The sequence below is a fragment of the Lissotriton helveticus genome, chromosome 3_1, assembly GCF_964261635.1.
Source record: "Lissotriton helveticus chromosome 3_1, aLisHel1.1, whole genome shotgun sequence".
Lineage (NCBI taxonomy): Eukaryota > Metazoa > Chordata > Amphibia > Caudata > Salamandridae > Lissotriton > Lissotriton helveticus.
In genome coordinates this window covers 1040995671-1041021021 of record NC_136061.1, presented here as the reverse complement: position 1 = coordinate 1041021021, position 25351 = coordinate 1040995671, and the positions used below count along the sequence as shown (strand labels likewise).

At 44.8% G+C, this 25351-nt stretch overlaps 1 protein-coding gene across 1 annotated transcript in view; it reads left to right on the top strand.

The window, feature by feature from the left end:
- Positions 1 to 25351, top strand: part of ERICH2 (glutamate rich 2) — a 370290-nt gene that overhangs the window by 239872 nt on the left and 105067 nt on the right. Inside the window, exon 9 of the mRNA XM_078683840.1 lies at positions 19849 to 20030. Within this exon, the coding sequence (XP_078539966.1) occupies positions 19849 to 20030 (182 nt within the window). The remainder of the gene's footprint in view (positions 1 to 19848; positions 20031 to 25351) is intronic.

Below are 25351 nucleotides of genomic sequence, written 5' to 3'. Positions count from 1 at the left end.
TCCTTTTCAATGGAATGCTTTTGTCGGCATGTTTCGGCATGTTTACGTTGTTTTTGTCTCATGCCCTTTTCGACTTGCCCCGTCTTGTTACTGTCCAGCGCCTAGCAGGGTAAGTGTTTGCGTGTCTCTGTGCTACGTCTTTGCGTGTAAGTGGATGCTGTTGTCTGTCTCCGTGGTGTTGTCTCTGTTCCCCCCGTCTCATGTTCTTTTCGACTTGCCCCGTCTTGTTACTGTCCAGCGCCTAGCAGGGTAAGTCTTTGTGTGTATCTGTGCTAAGTCTTTGCGTGTAAGTTGATGCTGTTGTCTGTCTCCGTGGTGTTGTCTCTGTTCCCCCCGTCTCATGTTCTTTTCGACTTGCCCCGTCTTGTTACTGTCCAGCGCCTAGCAGGGTAAGTCTTTGCGTGTCTCTGTGCTAAGTCTTTGCGTGTAAGTTGATGCTGTTGTCTGTCTCCGTGGTGTTGTCTCTGTTCCCCCCGTCTCATGTTCTTTTAGACTTGCCCCGTCTTGTTACTGTCCAGCGCCTAGCAGGGTAAGTCTTTGTTGTTACTGTCCAGCGCCTTGCAGGGTAAGTCTTTGCGTGTCTCTGTGCTACGTCTTTGCGTGTGTTGGTGCTGTTGTCTGTCTCTGTGGTGTTGTCTCTGTTCCCCCGTCTCATGTCCTTTCTGTGCTAAGTCTTTGCGTGTGTTGGTGCTGTTGTCTGTCTCCGTAGTGTTGTCTCTGTTCCCCCCCTCCTGTTTGACATTATGCAGCATTCTTTCAGATGAGGAGGCTTTAAATATGCTAGCCACGTCATCAGTCCTGGTTGCATTTTGCAACATTTTTTCAATGAAACAGGTTTTCCGATATTAGGAAGAGAAGATCGCTCGCTAAACCGGTTACTCCTATTCTGTTATTGGTGTTCCTAGAACAGAGTATACCTTTTAAGGTCCCACTTACACGACCGCTGTAGCTTGTCTGCTGTCGAAAGACACATTGTACTATACCAATACTTTCACTGTGCTCTGGGTAAGATTGTTGCTTTTTTATTGGTTGGCTTTCATGTCAGTCGCATGTGTTTGCCTTTTATTTGATGGCTTGCCACCTTCATCGTTTGTCCCTCCCCTGATGCAAAGCATCTGTAGCTTCCTTCTGACTGAACGAGTGGTATCCTTCCACCGCTTAGGTTCAGGGAGCTACTTCATGTATTTTGTTTGAGCCCTCTATGTGAGTGTGTGTGTGTTTTCTTGCTGTTGTTCCCTTGTGCTGCTTTTTCTATTGCACCCCTGGCCCTCCTCTGTTGCTTTCTCCTAACCATCGAACTCTGTTTTGTTTTTTTGCCCCGCCCCCCTCCAGTTCCACTTGCTCATTCCTCTCGTTGCTCTCTAGCGCTCAATGGAGTTGAGTTTTTACAATATGATGATAGTCCTGCACCCTTTCCCAAATGCAGTACCAAATCTCTGTGCAAGAGCATCATGATAAGGCTGCCCCTGTTTTTGACTGGTTCCAGTCAGGGGCCTCCAACTTTGGCATCCTCTTAAAAGTGCATTAGGTACCAGTGCCTCCGTTCCTTTCACTGTAAATAGTTGGCTTGCCAATGCTCCAAGCCCCTTGTGTTTAGAGCTTTGTGCAGATGTGTAGTTTTTGGCATAGGCACAATACAGTGGTTACAATTGGTGGTGTTAAAGGATTTAATGTATTGCAGCTATCCAGGGTCAGATTGGGACAGAAAATATGCTCGGGCACCACCGGCGTGCCGAGGAGACGGCACAGTCCGGCAGCGATATAGGCTCCTAGATGTATGCACGGCAACATGCACACTGCAGAGGCTGGTGGACGACCTGGCAGGCACAAGACATGCGGCAGTGATCACTTTCAACCTTCACTAACAGATTCCCCCCAACTACTGCCTGATGCCTCAGTCCATCCATCATGAACCTTCTCCAAGCCCCCTGTTTCTGTCTGCTCCAGTGTGTGTGTGTGTGTATGTGACTGCTCCAGAGTGTGTGTGTGTGTGACTGCTCCAGAGTGTGTGTGTGTGTGTGACTGCTCCAGTGTGTGTGTGTGACTGCTCCAGTGTGTGTGTGTGTGTATGTGACTGCTCCAGAATGTGTGCGTGTGTGACTGCTCCAGTGTGTGTGTGTGTGTGTGACTGCTCCAGTGTGTGTATGTGACTGCTCCAGAGTGTGTGCGTGTGTGACTGCTCCAGTGTGTGCGTGCATGTGACTGCTCCAGAATGTGTGTGTGTGTGTGTGTGTGTGACTGCTCCTGGGTGTGTGTGTGTGTGACTGCTCCAGGGTGTGTGTGTATGTGACTGCTCCAGAGTGTGTGTGTGTGTATGTGACTGCTCCAGAGTGTGTGTGTGTGTGTGTATGTGACTGCTCCAGAATGTGTGTGTGTATGTGACTGCTCCAGTGTGTGTGTGTGTGTGTGTGTGACTGCTCCAGTGTGTGTGTGTGTGTGACTGCTCCAGTGGGTGTGTGTATGTGACTGCTCTGGTTGTGTGTGTGTGTGGGGCTCTGGGTGTGTGTGTGTGTGTGTGGCTCTGGGTGTGGCTGGCTCTGGGTGTGTGTGGCTGGCTCTGGGTGTGTGTGTGGCTGGCTCTGGGTGTGTGTGGCTGGCTCTGGGTGTGTGTGTGTGGCTCTGGGTGTGTGTGTGTGTGGTAGTAATTGCTGTCTGCTGAGCTCGTCCGTAGGGTACAATAGTTCTCACATTTGCCAGAGATTAAGCAATTGGCAATGTAAATGACAATGCCATTTATTTATCTGTTTTCAAAACCAACACATAAATACAAATTTTGCCATTTACAATGCCAATAGCTCTAACTTCTCCAAAGGCGAAACCGTTGCATTGTAAATGCTTGTTGTATGTCTATTTGGTCTTTAAGTTTTAGGCTATCTAAATATATTTTTTGTATACTGGAAAACTAAAAAAAGCATATTAAATTGTTTTTACAGCCCTGAGGAAGTCCATGTTGGACGAAACGCGTTGGCTGGGCTGATGTATGCATGTCGCTTATGACTGCAAATAAAGAGTAATCGGAAAAAGAAACTTCAAGACTCCCTGTTCAATACTTTCTGATTTTATGGATTTGGGACACTGATTGCATTTCACAAATTAATTGTGTATAATTGTATGCTCCTTTTTATTGCTTAGTTCTGAAAACGTTTTTACTTTTATTGTGACTTTTACGTGGAGGGGGTCACGAAATTTTGAGCATTATGGTGCAAGAAATAAATTGGGATCTATTATACCCCTGCAGCCTCCATTGGCCTACACTGCTGACAGTATAACTTTAATAATTATGGCATGGGTAAAGATTTCACTCAGCCATATCAAGTTGCTATCTGGTATGAGTACTTGCAGGAGGCTATTGGGCTAAACTCCTCCCCAGAGGCATTTCTTTTCTCTCCTCCCGGTCCCGCCACAGAAGAATCTGCACTCTATGCTATGGCCATGCTTAGGGCAATTGAAGTCCTTGATCTCCAGCTCCCCAATCCTGGAGGTGAAAATGAATGTCCTTGTTGAGGTCCTGCAACGGGCCAGACTTCATCTGAGCCCCTTCTTCCTTTCAGGGAGGCTCTGACGGACACACTTCTGGGAAGCTGGGCCAAGCCTTGGTCTGGCCCACCTGTTAGCAGACCGTTCAGCAGGCCCCATCCCACTGCTCCAGGTGACCCGGCTTTCTTGTCCCAGCACCCCTAACCAGAAAGTCTTGTGGTGCAGGACTTTACCTTCCATTATAATCTGACCACTTTTTTACCACTCCCCCTGAAAGGGAATCAAAGCGAATGGAGACATCGGAAACACCTGTTTTCACCCACTAGTTTGAACCTGCATTCTGTTAATGCCTTGTGTTTGTTTTTTGTTTGAATATTTTTATTGGTTCAAAAAGCAGACAGTAAGCCATTAGACAGTGCTTATACAGTGACTAGGGAACTCAATTGAACATGTGTCATGTCCGTTCTCTTGGACATGCATACTGTAAAAGAAACAACAGTCACACCTGACTTAATAACAAATCAAATTAGTCTACCTGGCAATAGTTACAAATACTGTCCATATTTCAACAGATAACAGAAGTGGTTGCTAATCCACAGGAACTATTGTCTGCTTCTACATATCTCTTCTCCGGAGTGGCATAGTGAGGGCACTCAATACATCATACAGGCAATTGCAAAGTTTCACACATATACCCTTGGTATTATACATATTCAAATCTTACTTTAAACTCAAGAAAACAATGAGTGACAATATTTAACAAAGCATAGAGACATAGAAACAGGAGACCAAATACCTACAGCTGAGCAGAGTATACGTGTACATGCACCACTTATGCCTTGTGTTTGTTGTGCTCTTTGGGATTCGGTGGCAAAAGTAAGTCCACCCTGATTTTTCCAGAAGACCTTGGCCTTGACCATCTTCAGGCGATTCAAAATGGTTGTGATGCAACCAACATAACAATTTGTTATGACTTGGACACCACCGACTCCGTTAGGCATGCAGCAGGCCCCAGCATTTTGCCACTCTGTGTGTCTGTACTTGGCTAGGATCTCTGGTGATGTCCGAACCTGCCTGATGGGCAAGCTCTTTGTTGGGACTCACCTGTTAGGGGCAAGGTTGAATCTGCCCTGGAACGATTCAAAGACAGCAGGACCACCACTAATTCTCTGGGCCTTTCTGCCCTGCCTCACCATCTGCATCAGTTCAAACGCTCCTTTTGTGGCTTTGACAGAGACCTCCCTTATCGCCAACCTGACCACCCCCCTACAAGGGACCCAGCAGTTTCACGAGAGAGTTCAGCATGTCGCTCACTCAACCACCTGATAGCTCCACTTGTCAAGCCATTTTATAGGGTAATAGTTACAAAGAGGGAGGCAGAATCCACCAATTCTATCCAGGTTGGCAAGCGATCACGTCTGACAGGTGTGTCCTATAACTTGTTCAGAAAGACTACGCCTTACCCTTCCATCCTTATGTGCTGTACTTTCCACCGTTTTGCCAATGACTGATGGAGGAACATCTCCCCATTTTGTGGCAGGATGTGCAAGATCTTTGATCAAAGATCACTGGTGCCAAAAGTAGAGCATGGTTGCTTTTCCTACTACTTTCTGGTGCTCAGAAGGACAGAGGTCCTATTCTAGACCTGAGCCCTCTCAGCACCTTCGTCCAGAAGAGCAATTCTAAATTCTTACCCTGGGCCATCTCTTGTCTGCCCTTGACTCTGGAGACTGGATGGTAACGTTAGACCTGCAGGACGCTTATTCCATATTCCCGTCCTACCTGCCCATCAGCATTACCTCCGGTTAATGGTGGGAGATGAACATTTTCAGTTTACTGTGCTCCCCTTTTGTCTCTCCAGCACTCCTCAGGTGTTCACAAATACAATGGCGTGATGGCAGGCCAGTCTTCCCCTACCTTGACGACAGGCGGGTGAAGGCAGGCTCATCCCAGGCAGATGTCAAACACCTCCAGACCACAATGAACCTCCAGAATTCTCTGCGGGTTCACTATAAACTTGCTGCAGTCACACTTAACTCCTCATATGCTCCCATTCATCAGAGCCATTCTGGACATGGTCATTTTTCGTGCCTTTCCCCGGGATAGGGAGTCCAGGACATTAAGGCCATGATCCTGATATTTCAGCCTCGGTCCTGGATTTCAGTGAGGTAGACTCTGAGGCTGATGGGACTTATTGCGTCCTTCATTCTACTAGTTCAGCAAATGAGATGTCATGTGCAAGTTCTACAGTGAGATCTGAAGGCCCTGTGGTCACAAAATCAAGGTGATCTCTCGGACCACATTTAGATTTTGGTGGAGACTGCAACAGATCTGCTGTGGTGGTTGCTGGACCACAATTGGGTTAGTTATATAGGAAAAACAATGGTTCCTGTGGAATAATATAATCTATACTTGTAATAAAGAAGCACAATCACAGTATAGAGGGTTAAATAATGGCAGAGGACAAAGGAATCACCAATACAAATGATTCAGTGTAACATATTTTATACATTTTCAAACAGAAATAGGTATATACATTGTTTAAATCTTAATCAAAGAAACATTTGTGCATTGTGTCCCAAGTGGAACGGGAACCTGAACCTAAGTGACAATGTGAGTCTTATATTCAAGGTTTCCACAATTCATAAAAAGTTGACCATTATCAAAATCTTTCTATGTGAACAGCAGCTATATACAGTAATACGTTCTGGGCAAGGGTTCGCTTCTTCTGTTTGTCGATGGCGTTTCGACCCTCTAATCAATGTGGTTCAATGATAACCGGCAGCACCTGTATTTTGGAGGCATTACTCATGTTGTGTTTTAAATGAAGATTCATACATTGATGTGCCATTTATGCACACAACTTGAATACTATACATAAGCCAATGTTGGGATAATTTGGACTCTTTATACCTGTTGTTCTATTATTCCCCAACTCATGTGACTCTTAGCCCTGAAGAAGTTCCTTGGCAATAGGGAACGATACGCGTTGGTTGCTTGCCGTTTTTTAATGGTTTCAAGAATAAAAGGAAGAGTTTTGGAGCATATCTTTTTTCTTTGATTGACTTCGATCAAGTGCACCTTCCTTTTTTGTGAAATCTTCTTGGACTCTGTAGCATCTAACAACGGCGGATGCTGGAAGTAGTTGCAACCAACTTTGATAAGTCTAACTTTGGAATTCAAGTGCTCAACCTTGGTCTGCCGTTGCTGACCTTTTTGTTTCAGTAAAAACATAGGTGTATCTAAATTATTGGTGTTCATTTATGCTCTGATTAGCTGGCCATAATAGGAACAATGTGCTGTAGTGTTGGGTAGTTTCTATAAATCTATATAAGATCTGCGCATTTAGACAACATAAACTATGGGATTGGTGTTCAGGCTGATTCGAGACACCCCCACTGGATATGTACGCCTGTATACCATCTAGCTCCAGTGCCACTATGAACTCCTCTTACCAAGGAGAGAATAGTTCCTGGCAACTATCAAACATGACAACACTGTCCCTTCAGGGATCGTGGAAATAGTATAGTACTTTCGGCTCAGTTACTCGTGCTCACTTTTGTCTCAGAGAGATACACAGAATAAACATTGGTGACGTTTTCAATAAGCATTTATTGAACCAGCGTAATTCCAGTGTAAAATAGGTGTGCTGAACCAACCATAAGACAAAAACAGATATAAATGATTATAAGCACCAACAGAGTAAATGGATAGCAGACTCCTACCATAGTGCTAAAACAATGAATATATGCAGGTATAAAAATACATGACAATAATGCTTACTCTTAAGATGTGACCGTAACTAGATGTACCTAAGTGTACCTACTATGTATGTAGGTGTAGAGCCAAGATCCCCCTAGGATGAAGCCAACCCCATTTCCTGAATTGAGCGACTGTGGGACCCTGTCTTGGTCTCGAGATGGACACCCCGTGCGGAATGTCAGACCACTGCGAGCTGGAGTGTCTGCATGCAGGAACCTCAGCGTCTCGCGACAGCGTGTCAGCCGGGAAGTCTTTCTCCTCTGCCTTCCTCAGCAAAGATACAGTGTTCATATATCCAAAAAGGTACCCTCAGGGCTTCTACCTTGCTATGTCATGTTGGTTGAGGCTGATGAAAGGGATGACCCTTATACATAGTTATTATGCAGACAATGGTAGTCCTGCTGTGATTCCGAGAATCCTCATGCATAATAAATGAGACTAGTTTTCAAAAAAACCACACATTTATGCAGTACCTTAACTAGGTAAAAGGTCAGTACCAAAAACCGTTATGTAGTGTAATGGCAGTAGAAACATAGGTGAAAGGTTGGGTGACTACCTAAACCTATAGTGGGGTACATTTAAGGATCACAACAGTAGCAACCATTACAGGACTTGGGGACAGTTTTATACTCATTTTAGGAATTATCGTGAGTTATCATCTGCTCTTAGCATGTGAAAAAGGCTGACCCCTGCTGAGATTTGATAAACCATGTTTGAGAGAAAAAAAATTTATCTCACGACTTTCTTAGAGATGTAATAGAAGATGCTACATTTTGTATAAGGTAATACTATCTTCCTCAACTAGTTGAAAACAAGTCTGGTATTTTCAGTAAAATATGTACTTCTAACAGCCACAGCCTGTCAGTTGATTTCCCAGATTTCGACCTCAGCTTCCCACAGTGTTATAATGAACTACTAGAGCGCTAGCATTCTACATTTATGACAAATGGGTATATTCCTGAGGCTGTCTTGATGCAATCATAGCTATAAAACATAACGCATTTCCTTCTGGAATGAACAAAATGAAGGGGTTCTTTTTGTCATTGAAATTAGTGTCAGTAGTCTACAAACCTAAAATGGAAACACATTTTCTACGAGTGCTCTAATATCTTTTGCATCCAAGTCAGTAAAACATACTGACATGCAGACTGAAGCATATACATTGAGCACCAGCAGCGGTCTGTTGGTTAAGTCCCCGATAGTATACTGAAGCTTCCCACAGTGTTTTAATTAACTACCAGAGTACTAACATTCTGTATTTATGACAAAATGAAGCACTTTTGAAGCAATCTTGACGGAAAAAACAAAGGTCTAAATGACGTTATATTGTTATAGTTAGGTAAAAATGTCTGTTTTAACACCACATTTAATCTAAAACATATTCACTAGTTAGAGTAAACTAAAGTAACTATAACCCAGGCCCGCCATGCACAGTATTGTCATCAATGATGTCATTGATGTCATCGATGATGTCATACAACATGTCATGAGTGAAGTAATATGTCATATTATAAGCAGTACATGGTGACGGTGCAGCATGGAGATGGCCGCAGGGTCAACCACCCCCACTGTACAGATTCTTTGTGCATGGGGCTGGTCACAAGCCAGACCCTGCACCCAACCCCCCACTAGCGACCGGTCGTGGGCGGCATGAAGTTAAGTGCAGGGCAAGGCCACAGGCCCCGTGGGCAGTTACCATCCCCACCTACTGCACACAGCTGTTGACCGTGCATGGCATGGGTTAGCTTCAGGGCCAACCATCCGTAAGTTACCAACCCACTACAGACACTAACAACACCCCCTTTTCTAAGAAAAATAGTTTTCTGATCCTGCTTGACTATCATGCGAGCCTGCCCCTGCCCCAGCGGGATTCACTGGAGTCAGTGGGTCACACTTAATCCAGGACGCACTGAAAAGTGTCTTCAGACAGAGGAAAAAAGGGCTGCACGCAGTGTAGCCAGAGAGGCCAAAAGGACAAAAGCCAGTAGTCATAAGTTCCTGAAGCAAGGGTGCGCCAAAGGACTGTATCATGCTTTCCCAATACAGGAGCATGTGTGATAGTGCTAACTCCATTTAGCCTCGTGGTGGGACGTCCATTGCAGAGCCTAAAAAGTAAAAGCACAGTCCCAACAACTAGGAACAGGACAAGCCGTAAGTCTCCTCCAAAAATGCTGCCAGGCACGGAGTGTATAAATGATGGAATAACTCTGAAGACTGTCTGGAAGGTGCTAATTAACTTGGAGCCAATTGTCTTAAAAAGTGTGCTACCCCCACAGTACTAGACATGTTAAAAATGCGATGCGCAATCTGCCCAAAATAGTGTGGAAAATTAGCAACTGTATCTCAGAAGAGGAAATTGCAACTTCAAGATCAAACGTTTCCCTTGCAGATGTTTAGGCCATATCTCTGTGGAACAATAAGGCTTTCAGTTAGCTTAAAGCATCAGAGCGCACGCTTGTAAGCTTTATCGAAGGCCAAAGCGTTGCATCCCTAACTGTGCGGGCAGATGGAAACAGTACTTGTCAACAACAGGTCACAACCGCAGAGACCATACTAGATAGGCAATGCCTTGTCTCATCCCACAGCAGCCTTGATCATTGAGCCTCAAGTAACTTCCATTTGAGAGTAATATAAAAGCAGGACAGATCACAGCAGCCGGAGAACCCTTCAAATAACATGACAAGTTTGGCTTAGATGCATTACATGCGCCATGAAGCAAAACTTCGCTGCACATTAAGGAATGAATGAATGAATACATTTTATTGTGTCACTTAATAAAAATTGCTGCAAAAGACATCAAGCAAAGTGTCTCCACCACTCACTTTCTTCAATCTGGTTGATGCATAATTAACAAATCATATATTCATGACTAAAACATAGAGCGATAGATCTACAAGCGCAGCACTTAGAAGGTGTAAAACAGATAAAATCTTTGTAAAACATACGTTAAAGCTGTAAACTGGTTCTAGTCCATGACTGAGGCCAAGCCTAAGAGTTCTTTCACCTTGTGTGCAATTTTTGCTAATCTGGCCAGTGTCATTGGGATCTCCAAGTTAAAAAGAAGTTTCATGGCATCTGTGCAAGTATGTGTTCCATATTTTAAAAACAGAGGTTTCAGTAAAGTGCGACGTGCATGGATCAAACAATGGTATGTGCAAACCAGGTGAACCACAGATTCCTCATACTGATGACACAATCTGCAAGTAGTAACTGTCTCTAAAGTTTTCCAGTGCATGTTGATATCGTTTATTGGCAATACCATAATTCTCTCCGATAAGTTTCGCTTTAAGATTGTCTTGTTTAGGGCGACGTCAAGGTATAGCTGCCTTAGTCTATCTTGATAGGATCTTGCTAGTATCCTAATATTACTGCTGGAGATCTCCAGTTCCTTCAAGTCATCTTCCTTGGATAGTAGTCTCACTTGTTTTTAAACTGCCTGGTTGATTAATAAAATCCTGAAATTTGGTCATGTCAAGGTTCAGTTCAGTGCAGGTAGTATGCAGGCCGTTGGTCCACGAGTTATTGCCTTTCGTAAAAATGTCTTTCAAATTTGCTTTCATTCTTTACGAAGGGGCTGCACAAACCCCTCAGTAGTACCGAACGATCGATGCCCAATGTTCATAATTTTGTTTATTTAGCCCGAATTCCAGTCGTACCAAAGCATTACGGACGTGGGCTGTAATCTGAGATCTGCTTAAATGCTCGCCAATTGACGCGTTCCATGATATTAATTATTGCCTCGGGAAATGCTAATTGGCCATATGTGACTTAGGGGAGTAGCTTAGCACTTATAACCTCTCTAATGGGTTCGGTTGTTGGGCTGTTTAGTTTAAAACTCAATGTACATAGGGCATACGTTACTGCTTTAGCTTTTGTTTCGATGGAAGCAGTGTGTGCTGTGGGCTTCCCGTTACTCATGAGCCAAACCCCCAAATAGTTATTTTTGGTTGCTGTTGCTATTTTCAAGTTGCCCATTCTCCATAGATGTTTAAGTTCGTTGGCATACTTCCCAAATATTACTACCTTGGTCTTTCCTGCATTTGCTCTTAAATCATTTTCATGTTCTTTGCATGCCTGTTTTGGTGTGGTCCAGTAGCGCCATGGCATCTGCATACTGCATTAAAAATAGTCTGGTTGACCCAAGTTTGGGGGGTAACAGATTGGCATTGGATATTGTTTTACAGAGGTCCATTCAAAGGTACTCTTGCTGTCAATCACGCTAAGAAAAACCTTTGTCTCTCTATTCCAACATCGGTATTTGAAAGGTAAGATCAGTTTCTGCCCACCTGATGGTGTTGTAAGCAGTATTAGAAGTGAAATGTTGAAACTGGCAAAGTAATAAACCTGTGGATTATCCAATCATCCAATCTGCGATAGTTGTTTCAGCAACAGTGAATGGTAATTTCTCTAACTTCTCTATCTGTAACATGGTATATATTGCACCCTTTTTGGCCATGATGGTTTGTTGTTTCGTGAGGTTATATGACAGGAACAAACTAGTGGCATTAAGGTTTTTCCCTGGAACGTGGCCAGCCCAAAGTGCAGCAAGCGGGGGGTGAGGGGGGGTTTGAATTAGCGCCCCTAAATTGTATCATGTTGTAAAGAAGACATATTCTGTATGATGTCAATTGCAGAAGACACAATGTTTCCCACAGAGTAAATTCTGGTGGATAGAGTAGTCATACCATTATCTATTGCCAGAGCCCTTTCTTAATTTGCCCTTTCAATATTGTGCAATCTCTCAACAGCTTCCTGCTGTGAAATCTTCCACACTTCATTGTATATTGCATACAAAAGGTACTTTTGATGTATTCTTCGAGAACCTAGTAAAAAAGTTGTGTAATTCCATGTCATCAGAAAGAAGGGGCATGTGTTGTTTCACCTGAGACAATGTTGAGAATTTTTAGCCAATCTAGCCATATCTTCCAGCACTCTAAGTTGTTATCACCCCAAGTGTTTTGTCTGCGCGTATTGTGGGTCGGGCCTTCTGATCCTAAACACGTAGGTGTCAGTAAGATAATGAGCCTGACATCCGTTAGTGTCTAACGACCACACTAACGACCCCTTTTGATTGGTACCTGAAGAATTGTATGAGCCATTGTGAAGTATATTGTGTCTAGTGTTTCCTCCATGTAATTTGTGAATTGTTGCCCGTTCACAAATCGTGCAAATGTGGGAATGTTTGGTGCATTTAAATATTTTAGCTTGGCCATGCCAAGGCAAGAAGTTTGCTTCACAGTTTTGTTTTGGAAAATAATTTGTTGTGGTATAAGGCATGCTCCCCTGAACCTGCCAATCCTTAGTTCCCCAAATGGATTTGAAATCAACATTGTTTTTCCAAAGGTCAATCCTTTGTAGACTTCTAGGAAATAGAAGATGCCGAATAAATCAGCATGGTGTCAGTGAGCATAGTTTTCTGAGCTCGTAAGGGTGTGAGTTTATAGTAATAAGACTCAGGGTCAGCTGAATTGTGACAAGAAAAATATGCAAACTTCTGCTATTGAGCTACCCTCCGGTGATGTAGGGCTGTGTTCCTATTGTTTGTAAATAAATACTGCACATAGAGTACTTGCTTTATGCAGGAAATTGTGACCATAATGGTGAAAACAGAACATTGCATCATAATTAGCCTTGCCCTCATACATCTCATTTCCAATCAAAATAGTTGAATGCGGCAGAGCATGTAGCATTTCATGCACTGTATCAATGTCCCAATCATCCGAGATAGTACCAGGAGTGATAAAGTCATGCAGAGAATTTTTGTTTTTTTATTTTTTTATTTTATTTAACTGAACAGGCAGCACAAAACAATTCTCACGTGATACATTAATGAGGTTTGATCTCAAACAGTTACAGATGTGATCATTATCAGCAAGGCCACCTCTCCCTTTCTTCCATTGATCTAGGTGAAACAGTGTATGCCACCGGTATCTTTTGTCATGGTTATGTGGTTTCGTCCTGAACCAGGGAACGATCTCGGGTAAGCTGCAGGAGTAATCGTTAGCTCTCGAGGCCTTTATGTCTGGGTCTCCTGTGTAATGTGCATGGTGGATTGTTGAGTGTCATCTCCCATATCCAAGCCAAAGTGCCGTCTCCTAGGGTCCCAGATCTTGTGGAATTTTTTCAGGCATCATCTGCTGCGTTATGTGATCTGTTCGGCCGTCATATATATATATATATATATATATATATATATATAGATATCCATTCCTCTCATCCACTCCTGGATGGTCAGTCTGTTGGCCACTCCCCATCTCCTGACAATGTCCCTTTTGGCCACCACAACCCCCAAGGAGGCAAAAATTAGCTGTGTTCTAGTTATTTCCACCTCACTTGGGATAACCATTATCACAGATTTGGGTTCCATCGGCAACGTTACCCCCAGGACCGTTCCTAATAGTCCAGTCACCTGCGTACAGTATGGTAGAAGTGTGGGACACGCCCAGACCATATGGAAAAAATCACTTTTAGTGGCAGTGCAAGTCAGGCGAAGTGATAACTGCCATTCCCATCCTGTGCAGCCTATCCCTGTCATAATACGTTTAGTGCAATATTTTGAGTTGAATGAGTCGAAGCACTGGCTTTATGGCAACCTCCCTGGGGTGCATTAATGCAGCCTCCCAATCAGTAGCTTCCATGGACCCCACATCCTTCTCCCATCCTGCTCGGAGACCTAGTAACCCATCAGGGATATTGTTGATGGTTTTATATGTGAAGGAAACATCTTAACCGATCAGCTCCTCCTGTAGGAGTGCGTAATCCGGAAGTTGCTCACTAGGGACATTTTCTGTCCACCACACATGTCGCAATTGTGCTTATTTAAGAAATTGGGAGTCATTCATGTTATTTTCTAGCTTGAATTTCGCCCACATATAAGCTCCCCTACTTCGTCAATTTCCCCTATTGTGGCTATCCCAAGGAGATCCCAGGTTTCAAACCCTGTTTATGTAGTTCCCTGAACCAAGTCCCTTCCCAGAGTAGTGCAGTCTGTGTAATCCTTCCTTTCCATCCCAAGGTCTTGTTAGCCCTTGTCCATGTCAACAAGGTCACTTGAGACGCGTGTAACAGTTGTGAGCTACCCTTCCCCCCCGTGGATGTAATTCAAGTGTGTATGGGGAGGCCTTTCTTCTCTTTCGTGACGGTAAGTGGGGTGGTCTCTGTGTTTGTGTATCCATTCATTTATGGGAATCGGGTGGGATGCCCAATAATAGGCCTCTATGCCGGGGAGTGCGATCCCTCCGTTGTAGGGGTTGCGCTGCAGTGTCTTGAGTGCAATTCTGGGGTGTCCTCCCAGACATATTAGTGATCTAACTTTGTTAGCTATTTCTGTGAAGATGGCCTTGGGTAGGGGATGGTACGAGTTTTGGAGGACGTATAAGAGTTGAGGCAGGGTGATAAAGTTGCTTAGGATTACACTCAAGTTTTCCTTTCTATACACCGTTGCATGGGGCATGACAAAAAAACCCAGATATTTAAAGCCCTTGGCACTACCCGCAGCTCTCCGGGCAGAGAGCAGTCTAGCTGTGCGTTGGTTGGGCAGTACAGTGTTGATTTATTCAAGTTAATTTTAAACCCCGAGTTGCGTCCGTAATCAGATCGAAAAGGGCCGGTATGGTTGTTTCGGGGTGTGTGATGTACATCAAAATATCATTGGCGTAGAGAGAGATTTTCTCCTCTTCTGTGTCTTTGGATGTGATGTAGAAGCCCCAAATCGAGGGGTATATCCTAATGGCACAAGCCAGCGATTCTAGAGTAAGCGCAAAAAGGAGAGGTGATAGAGGGCAGCCCTGTCTCGTCCCTCTCTCGCTAGGGAAGGGCGCTGATCACCGACCGTTGACACGCACTGCGGCCATCAGTTGTTTATATAGGAGTGCCACCCAGCTGCAGAATTTTTGCCCTAGACCAGGGAAGCGTCAAGAAGTTGACAGCGTCAAACGCTTTTTCTGAGTCCAATGATAAAAACACCTGCCGACTTGTCCGGTTTCGTACCTTCATAAGCCAGTTATGTGTGCACCTAAGGTTCAGGTGGGTAGATCTGCCTGGCATAAATCCAGACTGGTCTTCGTGAATCAGACCCGTGATCACGCTCCGGAGATTCGTTGTTAGAACAGGGCCAGGATTTTAACTTCCGAGTTCAGCAAAGGGGTGGGTCTGTAAGACCCACGTTGATCATGGGGCTTGCGGTGGGAGAGTGCCCTCCTTAATGCAGAGACATTTTTAACACATAAGGAATTTGAATTAATTCAGCTGGCCCAAATATATAATTTGATACCTTATCCCCAACAATTTCTTGAGGTATCGGAACAGGACAAATGTTCACATGGGAAAGGTCTCTTTTCACTTTGTGTGATGAAGCACGGGGTGTTAAAACCAAGTTCACCAGCTCAAAAGCAGAGCATTCTGGGAGACAGTGTCTAATCAGAATCAAGAAAAAGGCAGTCACAAAACCAATCGAAATGAAGAGGAAAAGTAACAAAATTGTAATTTAAATGTACATCCACAGCGGAATAAAGAATGTCTTTTTCAGCCAAAAAGTATAATTCATGCCGTCTACCTCAGGTGTGTCAGATGAATCCGAAGAGAAGTCATCATAGTCGATAAAGTAGCCGGAAGATGTTCGATCTATTTTTGGCAGTGTAGAAATGAGAGTTGACTTCTGTGGTGGTATGTTTTCTGTGGCTCACATCTTTGCCTGTTTGCTGAATTTAAATCTGAGTTTCTGTGCATGAGGTTTGTAAGACATTTGTTGATGTAACAGAAAGAATTGATACTTCAGTGTGAACTGTCCCATGTAGAGGAGAAGAAGCTCCATAGCTGATCAAAGCTTCCATAGGGACTTGCTGTAGGGTTGTGAGAGGAGGCAGGTAACTAACTAGGAGCCCTATTGGCCTACTGTGTATTACTGCACACATCTCTTGTTTTTGCAGCGAGCAAGGGGTGAAAGGAAGGACAGTTCTTGTACCTTCACCGGCAAAGACTGGTAAGATGGCCCAAATTTCTTCTTGTCCACTATCTTCTCCCAGCCTAGCTCACCAATTTTGGGGATACAACCAGAAGTTGCTGGTGCTTCCTTCACTCTAGTGGACAAACGTTTCTGCTGGATGTTGCTCTGAGGTTCTTGAAAGTTGTAAAACATCCAAACTTTCATTGGTGTCAAACTGTGTTTCTGCTGCCACTGTACTGTGACAGTCAACATCTTAACCCCAAACAGGATCTCATAGGAAGTCCAACCACTCAGGGATTTTTTATTCAGGTTGTTTAGGGCCCTATGGACCCCATACAGGTGATGGATCCAACTGCGACATGAACCTCATACACTCACTGTTAAAGACTGCTTTAATTCCCAGTTCTTCCTTCCACTAACGCATTTCCCTCGGGATTGAAGGGGCAGGAGTACAGCACAGTCACACCCAATTTTTCCATGTTGTTTTTGTAAACCCTGGAGGCAGGTGCTGGATTGTGGTCCATATGAAATGTGTCTACTGTGTATGCCCCAATAAAGACTTGCAGATCTTTCATAACAGTTTGTGCATTAGCTGATCGCTGTGGCCAAACCTATAGGAATCGAGAGCAGGAATCCACTGCGACCAAGATGTAATTGTAAGCCCCATCAGATTGTAGAGGGCCCCAGTGGTTCAAGTAAACACAAGAAAGAGGCTTGTCTGAGATCAATAGAGGTGTCTCCGGTGGAGGCGCTAAGGAGTAAACCTTCATTTGCTTGCAAATGTTTCATTTGAGGACTCGGTCCTGGGTCTGTTCATATAGACCTTGCCATCAATAGCATTGCTGCAATAATGAAATTGTAGCTGCCACCCCTGCATGAGCAGGTGCTAGACCTTCATGTGTTGCTAGGATTAAACCTAACATGCAATCTAAATTAAGTACCACTCAATCCCCTACTCCGGGAATCTGAGCAGATTGTATGTTTTACTCTTTTACTAGGTCTGGCTCCCAAATGATCTCTACCTATTGTTGCATGGGTTTCCTCAATATGTTTTGGTAACTCGCGCTCCTGTTCCCTTGGAGTCAAGTGTGGGAGTCGTTGGCGTACAGCCAACACTGCTGCTTCTCCTTTAATGTTACTCAACATTATGGTGGATACTGCTGCAAAGTGGCCCATCAGTTTCATCCCCAAATCCAGGGCAGGGGCTACCCCGTACTCATTTTGTATCTGTTTAAACACCTATGGCAAAACAGCTATTGAGGGTGTACCATGTGTTCTTGTATATACTGCAGCAAAGACTGTACTCCAAGTGTTGCCAACTTCCATTGGGGGAGCCATCCCCATTGGCAAGCGTACTATGAAAATGCTCTGTTTTTCCTGAGGTGCCATATGGAGAAACACTGCTTCAAGATGGTTGTCTTTTTTGTGCAATCCAGTCTGGAATGTCCTCCCTTCTGATAGGGATTTAGCCATGACTGCATTGATGGTTTGTGGATTAACTCCAGGTGTAGCCAATTGTGGTTGTGCAGCTTGAGCAGCCCTTGCAGGGCTGGCATGAACAAATGTGTTAAACATCTATATGTTTTAACAAGATTAGCATACGTAGCTCTGGAGCTGTCAGATTGTCTATATCTGGATAAGATGTGTAACCGGCTAGGACTAGCCATTTTGCTCCCTCATTTGTAAGGGGAACTTGTCTAACATTATTGTTTGTATGTGGTAGGGCACCCTCAAACCAATCTTGATGCTCTTGGTAAGTTAGTGATATTTTTAGTGCTTCATAAGCTGTGTAGTTGTTAAGAACTGTGACTGCCATTTATGTGTGAAACAGTCTTGAGGTTGTATTAGCTGCTAGGAATGTAACCCATTAATAGAATACCTCTGTTCTAAATAATTTGTGGGCCTCAACTGTGAGTGTAATGTCTCCCCATCTGGGGCAGATCACATTGTAACTTCATTTGTGTAACCGCATGTCTGCAGTTAGCTAGTGTGTTAATTGCTGGTTCGTCCTCAGCTATTTGAATATGTGGAATCAGAGAGGGTACATTTATGGGGCAATCCTTTGAGAAGTTCAAGTTTCAATAACCTCCAGCAAATACATCGTGTTTACCTACTCAGCTGAGGAGGATTTTTTCCCGAATACCAAGAACGTCTCCTGGTGGTAGGTGAGTAGGGGTCTTTGGGTATACAAAGAAAACTACTCAGGCGATCCATTAAATAAGAACCCAAGCTAGAACGTTGGTGGCGCCATGTTGTATGGCTCATACTTTCCCAAGTAAAACTCTACATTTGTTGGACAACATAACCATCAGAATTGTGCAAGATTGATTCTATGCACACCATCCCAATATGTTGACCGAAGTCCTGCTTGCTCACAGTGCACAATCTGTACCCCTAACCTTACAGGGTATCAAATGGATGTGCAACCTCTGAACATTACTATTCCCCCGACTCTCCAAGGAAATTGTGGTAACGGATCTAGAACCCTTTTGTTTAGTTACTTATGCATACCCAAAAGGATACACCAGAAATATACAGTACAGATGTTTAATATTTATTGAAGCATTGTGATTCTTGAGTAAAATACTTGTTCTGGAATAATCAATAGAAGGAACCAGAATCATGTGAATAGCATTACAAGAATGTTGAAAAAGGTGAACAGTATAACCATTGTGCTTATTACAGAGAATATATGCTTGCATACAAGTACTGTAATATAGTGTACTCATACCTAGCGCATTCTAACCTATCATGTCTAGGGTGAGTGGATCTGCCAAATCCCTGTAGGGTGATCTAACTCCCCATTACCTGTGGGTTAATGTCATCAAGCTGCCCCTCTTGTTGTAGAGCTGGACAGCATCCCTCGCATGAGGTAAACAGGAATCAGCTGAGCTGGAGTTCCAGCATGGATTGACTTCTCAGTGGCAGCGAAATGCTACTCTGTCCAAGCAAAGGCTAGATGTTGTTTATATAATAACATCATCTATATTACCATGCTGAAGCCCTAGCCAGTTCGCTACTGTTTGTTACACTTAGCCCTTGTACAGAATGTTCAAAGTGTTCTGGTACAGTGCCTACGAAATAGTAGCAAAACTTGGTTTGTAGAATAATCAGTGGCAACCTGCAGGGCTGTGCGGCGGGGGTGGGGTGGGGCAGGGTGGGGGTTGTAAACTCGGACATACAACGGAATGGAGGAAAGTAAGTAATTATTACTTTCCTCCATTCCGTCGTTTACTACTCCCTCCCTGCCCGTCTCCCCCTCGCCCCACTGCCCGGCAGCACGCCCTATGCGAGCCGCCACTGAGAACAATACCCTTTAAGTGCACGCAAATGAATATGTGTCTAATGTCATCATGTTCAGGGAGAGAAGGCAACTTAAGAACGTGAGCATTTAAAATGGCGTTTCTTAACTGGACCTACTATAACCACGTGACAGTAGGCAAACTGTTGTTAGCAAATTTCAGCCACTGAATATGGAAGACCTAAATTGCTTTTGCTGCACCAGAAGATGGTTCCAATACATCTGTGGTTTTCCACAAGGACATAACAGTATACTACAACAGTACATCAAAGGTTGCTTAATAAATTACTTTTCCGGCTATGTATTAGGTCTGCATCTTATATATAGCTCAGCATTAGATTTTAAATGACAATTTGTATTTTAGGTGAACAGGGTGACAGTAGAAGAAGACTAGCAAATGCCCAATCAACTGTGATTGTCAACCACAATACTACAGAGAAACTTTCAGAATCCACAGATGATGATGATGATGATGATGATGATACCGACAGCGTTATTGATGAATGCGAGGAGAATGAAAAAGCACCCATTGAATTAATGGCAGAGGTATATACATTTAATTTAATTTAATAACTTTGCATATACGTTAACTTGATGTATGGATTCCCTGCTTAATTTGTTTACACTGGTGAAGAACTGGATTTCTTGATGAGACTAGAGAACAATTCCCTTATCACTTGCACCAGACAACAGAATATAATGTTATTGATTTGAAAAATATCAAATGTTCTGCTATTGTTTAGGACTGGTTGATGATTGGCACTGCATTTATTTTAATGACAGTCAGCTCGTGTCCTTTACAACTGTTGGTGTAATTGCTCATGCTTACACTGTGGGACCTATCCACAAACCTCATTTTTGTGTATATTTAGTAGTGCTCCAATAGTATTATTAAATTACAATAAAATGCTATTCACAAGCCTACAAGTGTAAATGTCCACCTCCACATCTCCTAGTTTCTCTTTTTGGGAGAAGCGTGCACATGTAAGTTTACTACGTAGTAGAAAATGTGTGGAAAGAGTAAGCGCCTGATTTAGACCTCAGCGGAGGAGAATACTCTGTCGCAAACGTGACAGATATTCCATCCGCCATATTACCATCCCATTACATCTTATTGAGATCAGAATACGTCGGAAGGGATATCCAGTTCCTCAGACTATTGCTTTAACAAAGTGCACTTTTAAAGTTACTACAGCCAAAAAAGGACCCTGCTCAGAGCTGGAGTATATCCAGCACCCTGCATTGCCAACCACTGGTATTGCAATACTCTTCCACAGAAAATAATTGAGGTAGAGACTTAAAATAAAGCATAACATATTTTTATGTTACATATTAAAGTAAATTAATTGTATTTCTTTTAAATTGAAAACAAAACGGAAGTGCCCAATTCTGCGCGAGGGCTGAGGATCAAGAGGGTGTGGGCTGACCAGTTTCCGCCAGCACCCTGCAGAGAGTGAGTGGTTGCGAGGAGACTGTTGTTTGTTCGAGTTGTCCCTCATCTGGCTAGGGAGGCTGCGGGGACCTGAAAGGCGGAGATACCATCACCGGCGCAGCAGCGGGACTGCGAGTCCCAGGATTCGAAGCGGCTGCTGACACGCCGCACCTGGTGACTCTTCCTGGCTGCCCGCGCCCCCCGCCCTGGGTGGCTAAAACCGCGACTCGCGGCCCCCGCTCCGCGGGAGCCGCTCGTAGTTGCGAGGAGACTGTTGTTTGTTCGAGTTGTCCCTCATCTGGCTAGGGAGGCTGCGGGGACCTGAAAAGCGGAGATACCATCACCGGCGCAGCAGCGGGACTGCGAGTCCCAGGATTCAAAGCGGCTGCTGACACGCCGCACCTGGTGACTCTTCCCGGCTGGCCACGCCCCCAAAGGCCATCGACTATAGAACTAGGCCCCTAGACGCGGGACGCGTGCGGGCGACCGCCGGGCTAAGCCCGGGCAAAGGGCGGGCCGTTTGAGGCCGTTAGAGAACGGTAGAGACCGGACCAGGCCACCCCCCTTACGCCCCGCTTCCCTGGTATCGTTCCCTGTCCAGTTGGCCGACTAACGATAAGACGTTCCATCATGGCCAGTAGGGAAACCAGAAGCAAGGTTGCTTCCACTCCCTCCGGAACATTGGACAAATTCCTTTTCAAAACTAATCTCGTACCAAATAAGGGTACTTCTGTATCAGAGGAAGGTGTAGATAGTTCCTGCTCATCTTCGCCAGGGTTATTAACAAATATTAGTACACCGTTCCCGCTCGATGTGACCCACCTCTCCCTAATGGACAGTATTGACCAAACGATTGAGTCAGTTCTGCAACAACTCAGGACTCCCTCATCTGTGCCAAGGGACAGAGGTACATCACGCATTATTAGTGATGTAGAGGTCTCCATTGTCACAGAGCTGCGCTGCCCAGGGATCAGGGTATGGATGCTAATCTGTCCATGTGTACGGGTGATAGCGAGGATCCTGTAACTAAAAGGAAAAGAGCCAGTAAGCCCAAAGGTGCTAAAAGGACCAAAACTGACCATGTGATACCCATTGTGGAGGAAAATTTGGGACCACCTGAGTTTATAAGCCTGGGAAAGAACGGGGCTATTTCAAGTGTTTTACCTATTGCATCTACACCTGTGTTCACACAGCCATTTATATTTGGAGGGGTTGCCCCTAACACCTCAGATTCCCTTATTGCCACACTCACCGCTGTCTTCGAAGGTCTATTGAGTCCTCTCATTCATAAATTGGATTCAATAGACTCAAGACTGACAGCGATTGAGAGATTCAGTATGGGCATTCGAATACAGCCTGGGAATGGTGCAAATCCCGATGGAACACTAGGGAGTGGTATGGTTGTCCCCTGTCTTCCCCTGTCAACTATGGTTCATGTTCCTTCTACTTGTATAGCTACTACTGGGGAAAAGAGTAATAACATCACAGCACCCGATGCTCAAATTGTACCTGTTCCACTCCCCAGGTCAGCCCCCCCGATTCCTCCCCCCAGAAAGTCAAAACAACCACCTCCGGCTAGACAGCATACCCAGGAGAGACTAACAAATGTGCTAGTTCACAGCTCTAATTCACACGATAGCCCCAAATCCAGGCGTATGGCAGTTAACCTGCCTCCCGAGGCGGTGGGCTATCCTGCAATACTGACGGGGGTCCCTGAGCTGGCTAATGGCGTAAAGGAGTCTTATGATTCCCTACGCAACAAGGTAATCAGCTGGCTTAATATCCAAAGGCCACTTCCATCTGATCTAAAGGGAGAAGTTCTACTGGTTAGAAGGGTGCCGTGGATTGGGTATACTGCCAAGAAAACTGTGGGGGATTGCATAATTGTCAGCTTTAAGAGCCACCAGGTCGTTACCTATATTTGCAACTGGCTTGGCAATTTAGGCAACACATCAATTGAATTGGTCCCTCTCTCGTACTTTTATCCTAAACCCTTGAGGAGTGATGACGGGTGGACACGGGTGGGTTTTGCTGTAGATGGAACTAGATATAGGCCCAGGCACAACGCCCATCCTACATTTAATTTCGCCCATCCAAACAGATTCAACTGCCTTGATGAGGTAGATTGACTCCGAAGGGATATACCCATGCAATTTTGCCCAGTCAGCGCAGTTGAACCTCCAGGACAGGGGTTGGGTGCTGTAGTGACCAACTCCTCAAACAGAGAACTGGAAGATTGTGGTTTGAAATCGTCTGGCCCAAGGGACCCTTCAGCGACCCGATCCGTAAATCACACTGGCATTCCTCAAATCCCCCAAGTCGCCTGTGTTACTAATACATCAACAACTGCCCAACTTACCCAGGAAATAGAAGTACGGCGGCCTGCACTCTCAAATGCGGGTAATATACCCGGAACATCTGATGGGTCGCTATCCAATACCATCTCTGAGACCCTGAAGGTCCTCTCCTGGAATGTGGCAGGTATTGCAAATAAATTACATACACCAGACTGGGAGCTCTTATTAGACTCTACTGATATCTGCCTTTTCCAGGAGACGTGGACTAGGGACCCACTGACTAGTCCGGGTTTTGCAGTATTTGAAATTCAGGCTAGGTGGAGTGGAAAGGGGAGACCCTCGGGGGGCCTAGCGATCTGGGTGGCTAGCCACATCTGATGTATTGCAGAAAGCATTCCCACGTTTTCGCCCGACATTCAGTGTGTACTTCTAAGGTGGCCCAATGCTACAAAACTGGCTATTGTAAATGTCTATTCTCGCCCTGTTAGTGTAGCTAAGGAATCCCCCACCCTGGAAGATCTCTCGTCTTTCCTGGGGTCATTGCCAAGTGATTACAAAATTGTGTTGGGCGGAGATTTTAATTGCCACTTCGAACCTCTGGAAGGTTTAAAGGAGGGCGCCCTTTCCTCTGAAGATGACTTCTGGGGTGTCCCACCCTGCTTATCTCCCCATCCCAAATCTTGGTCCCCACTTGCAGTTCAAATCATGACCCTCACTTTGAATTATGCATTGAGGGCTTGTAACGGTCGTACCCTGTCAGACAGCCCCTCATTGTGTACCTTCAATAGGAAGGATCATGAATCAAGGTTGGATTACATCTTCGTCGACCTTGGTTTGTGGTCCAAGGTCCATGATTTCAGAGTATCCCCCAGAACCGATAATGACCATAATGCTCTCCTACTGGATCTGAAACACCCTGGTCCTGAGTCTCAACCTACCAAATCTCATGACGACCCTGGTAATCTGGCTCTCAGTTCTAATAGGCGACGGGTAAAATGGGCCAAAATCATAAGTTCAGAGGAAAATACAAGAAAAATCTTTGACATAGCTCTCCCGAAGTTTATAGAAATAGATGTTCTAATTGAAGAGCCTAGATCCCAAGATTTTAATAATAAACTGGCAACCATCCATGAAAATCTAGTGGGGTCTTTAGCGGAGGTCTTTTTCCCAGTGGTAGCCCCACGGTGCAAGCAGACCCGAGTACCATCTTGGTATAACTCTACCTGCAAAAGGTTAAATCTGAGTTAATTGCCGCTATCAAAGCAGGAGCAGATAGGACCATAGTTGCCAAACTCAGGAGCCAGTATAAGGAAACCATTGTCTTGGCCAAAAAGGAGTGGGATTGGAACCTCTGGCATGACCTCTCCTTTGCACTAGAATCCAGGGATTTGAAAAAATTCTGGACCCTGGTGAATAATGGCACGGGAGGGGTCAAAGCGGCAGTGGATTCCAACATCGCATCATCCGCCTGGGAAGGCCACTTCGGCAGACTGTATCAAGATATTGAGCAGCCAGCTTATGAAGTGGCCTTTAGTGATACATCTATCGCCGGAGATGGCCTTGAATGTACCCTTGGCGAGGTGGTTAGTGCAATAGAGATTGGCAATGGGAAAGGCCCCGGGATTAGATCGATTGCCCGGTGACCTTTTTAGACAACATCCCGAGATTTGGGGTCCATACCTCCTTATCCTTTTTAATGCCATCTTGGGAGGGATGGAGATCCCCTGTACTTGGCTGGGAGCAGAGATAGTGCCTATTTACAAAAAGGGTTCCCCTCTTCTCCCAGCCAACTATAGGCCGATCAGCCTCATAGATGTCCCCCAAAAGCTTTTCTCTCGCCTCCTCTTGGACCACCTCAATGATTGGATGGAGGCAAATGAAATCCTGAGTCCCCTCCAGGCTGGCTTCAGAAAAAACACGTTCACCATGGACCAGGTCTTCGCCTCATCCTCCTGTATTGGAAGACGGTGAGGATTGAGGGGGGGAGGCTATACATGGTGTTCGTGGATCTGAGGTCAGCCTTTGATCTGGTTCCACGGAGAAAACTTTGGCAGGTCCTCAGGGAGCTGGGTGTACCATCCCATCTGTTGCAAGCCATAACTAGGCTCCATGATGGTAATTATGCGCAGGTTAGATGT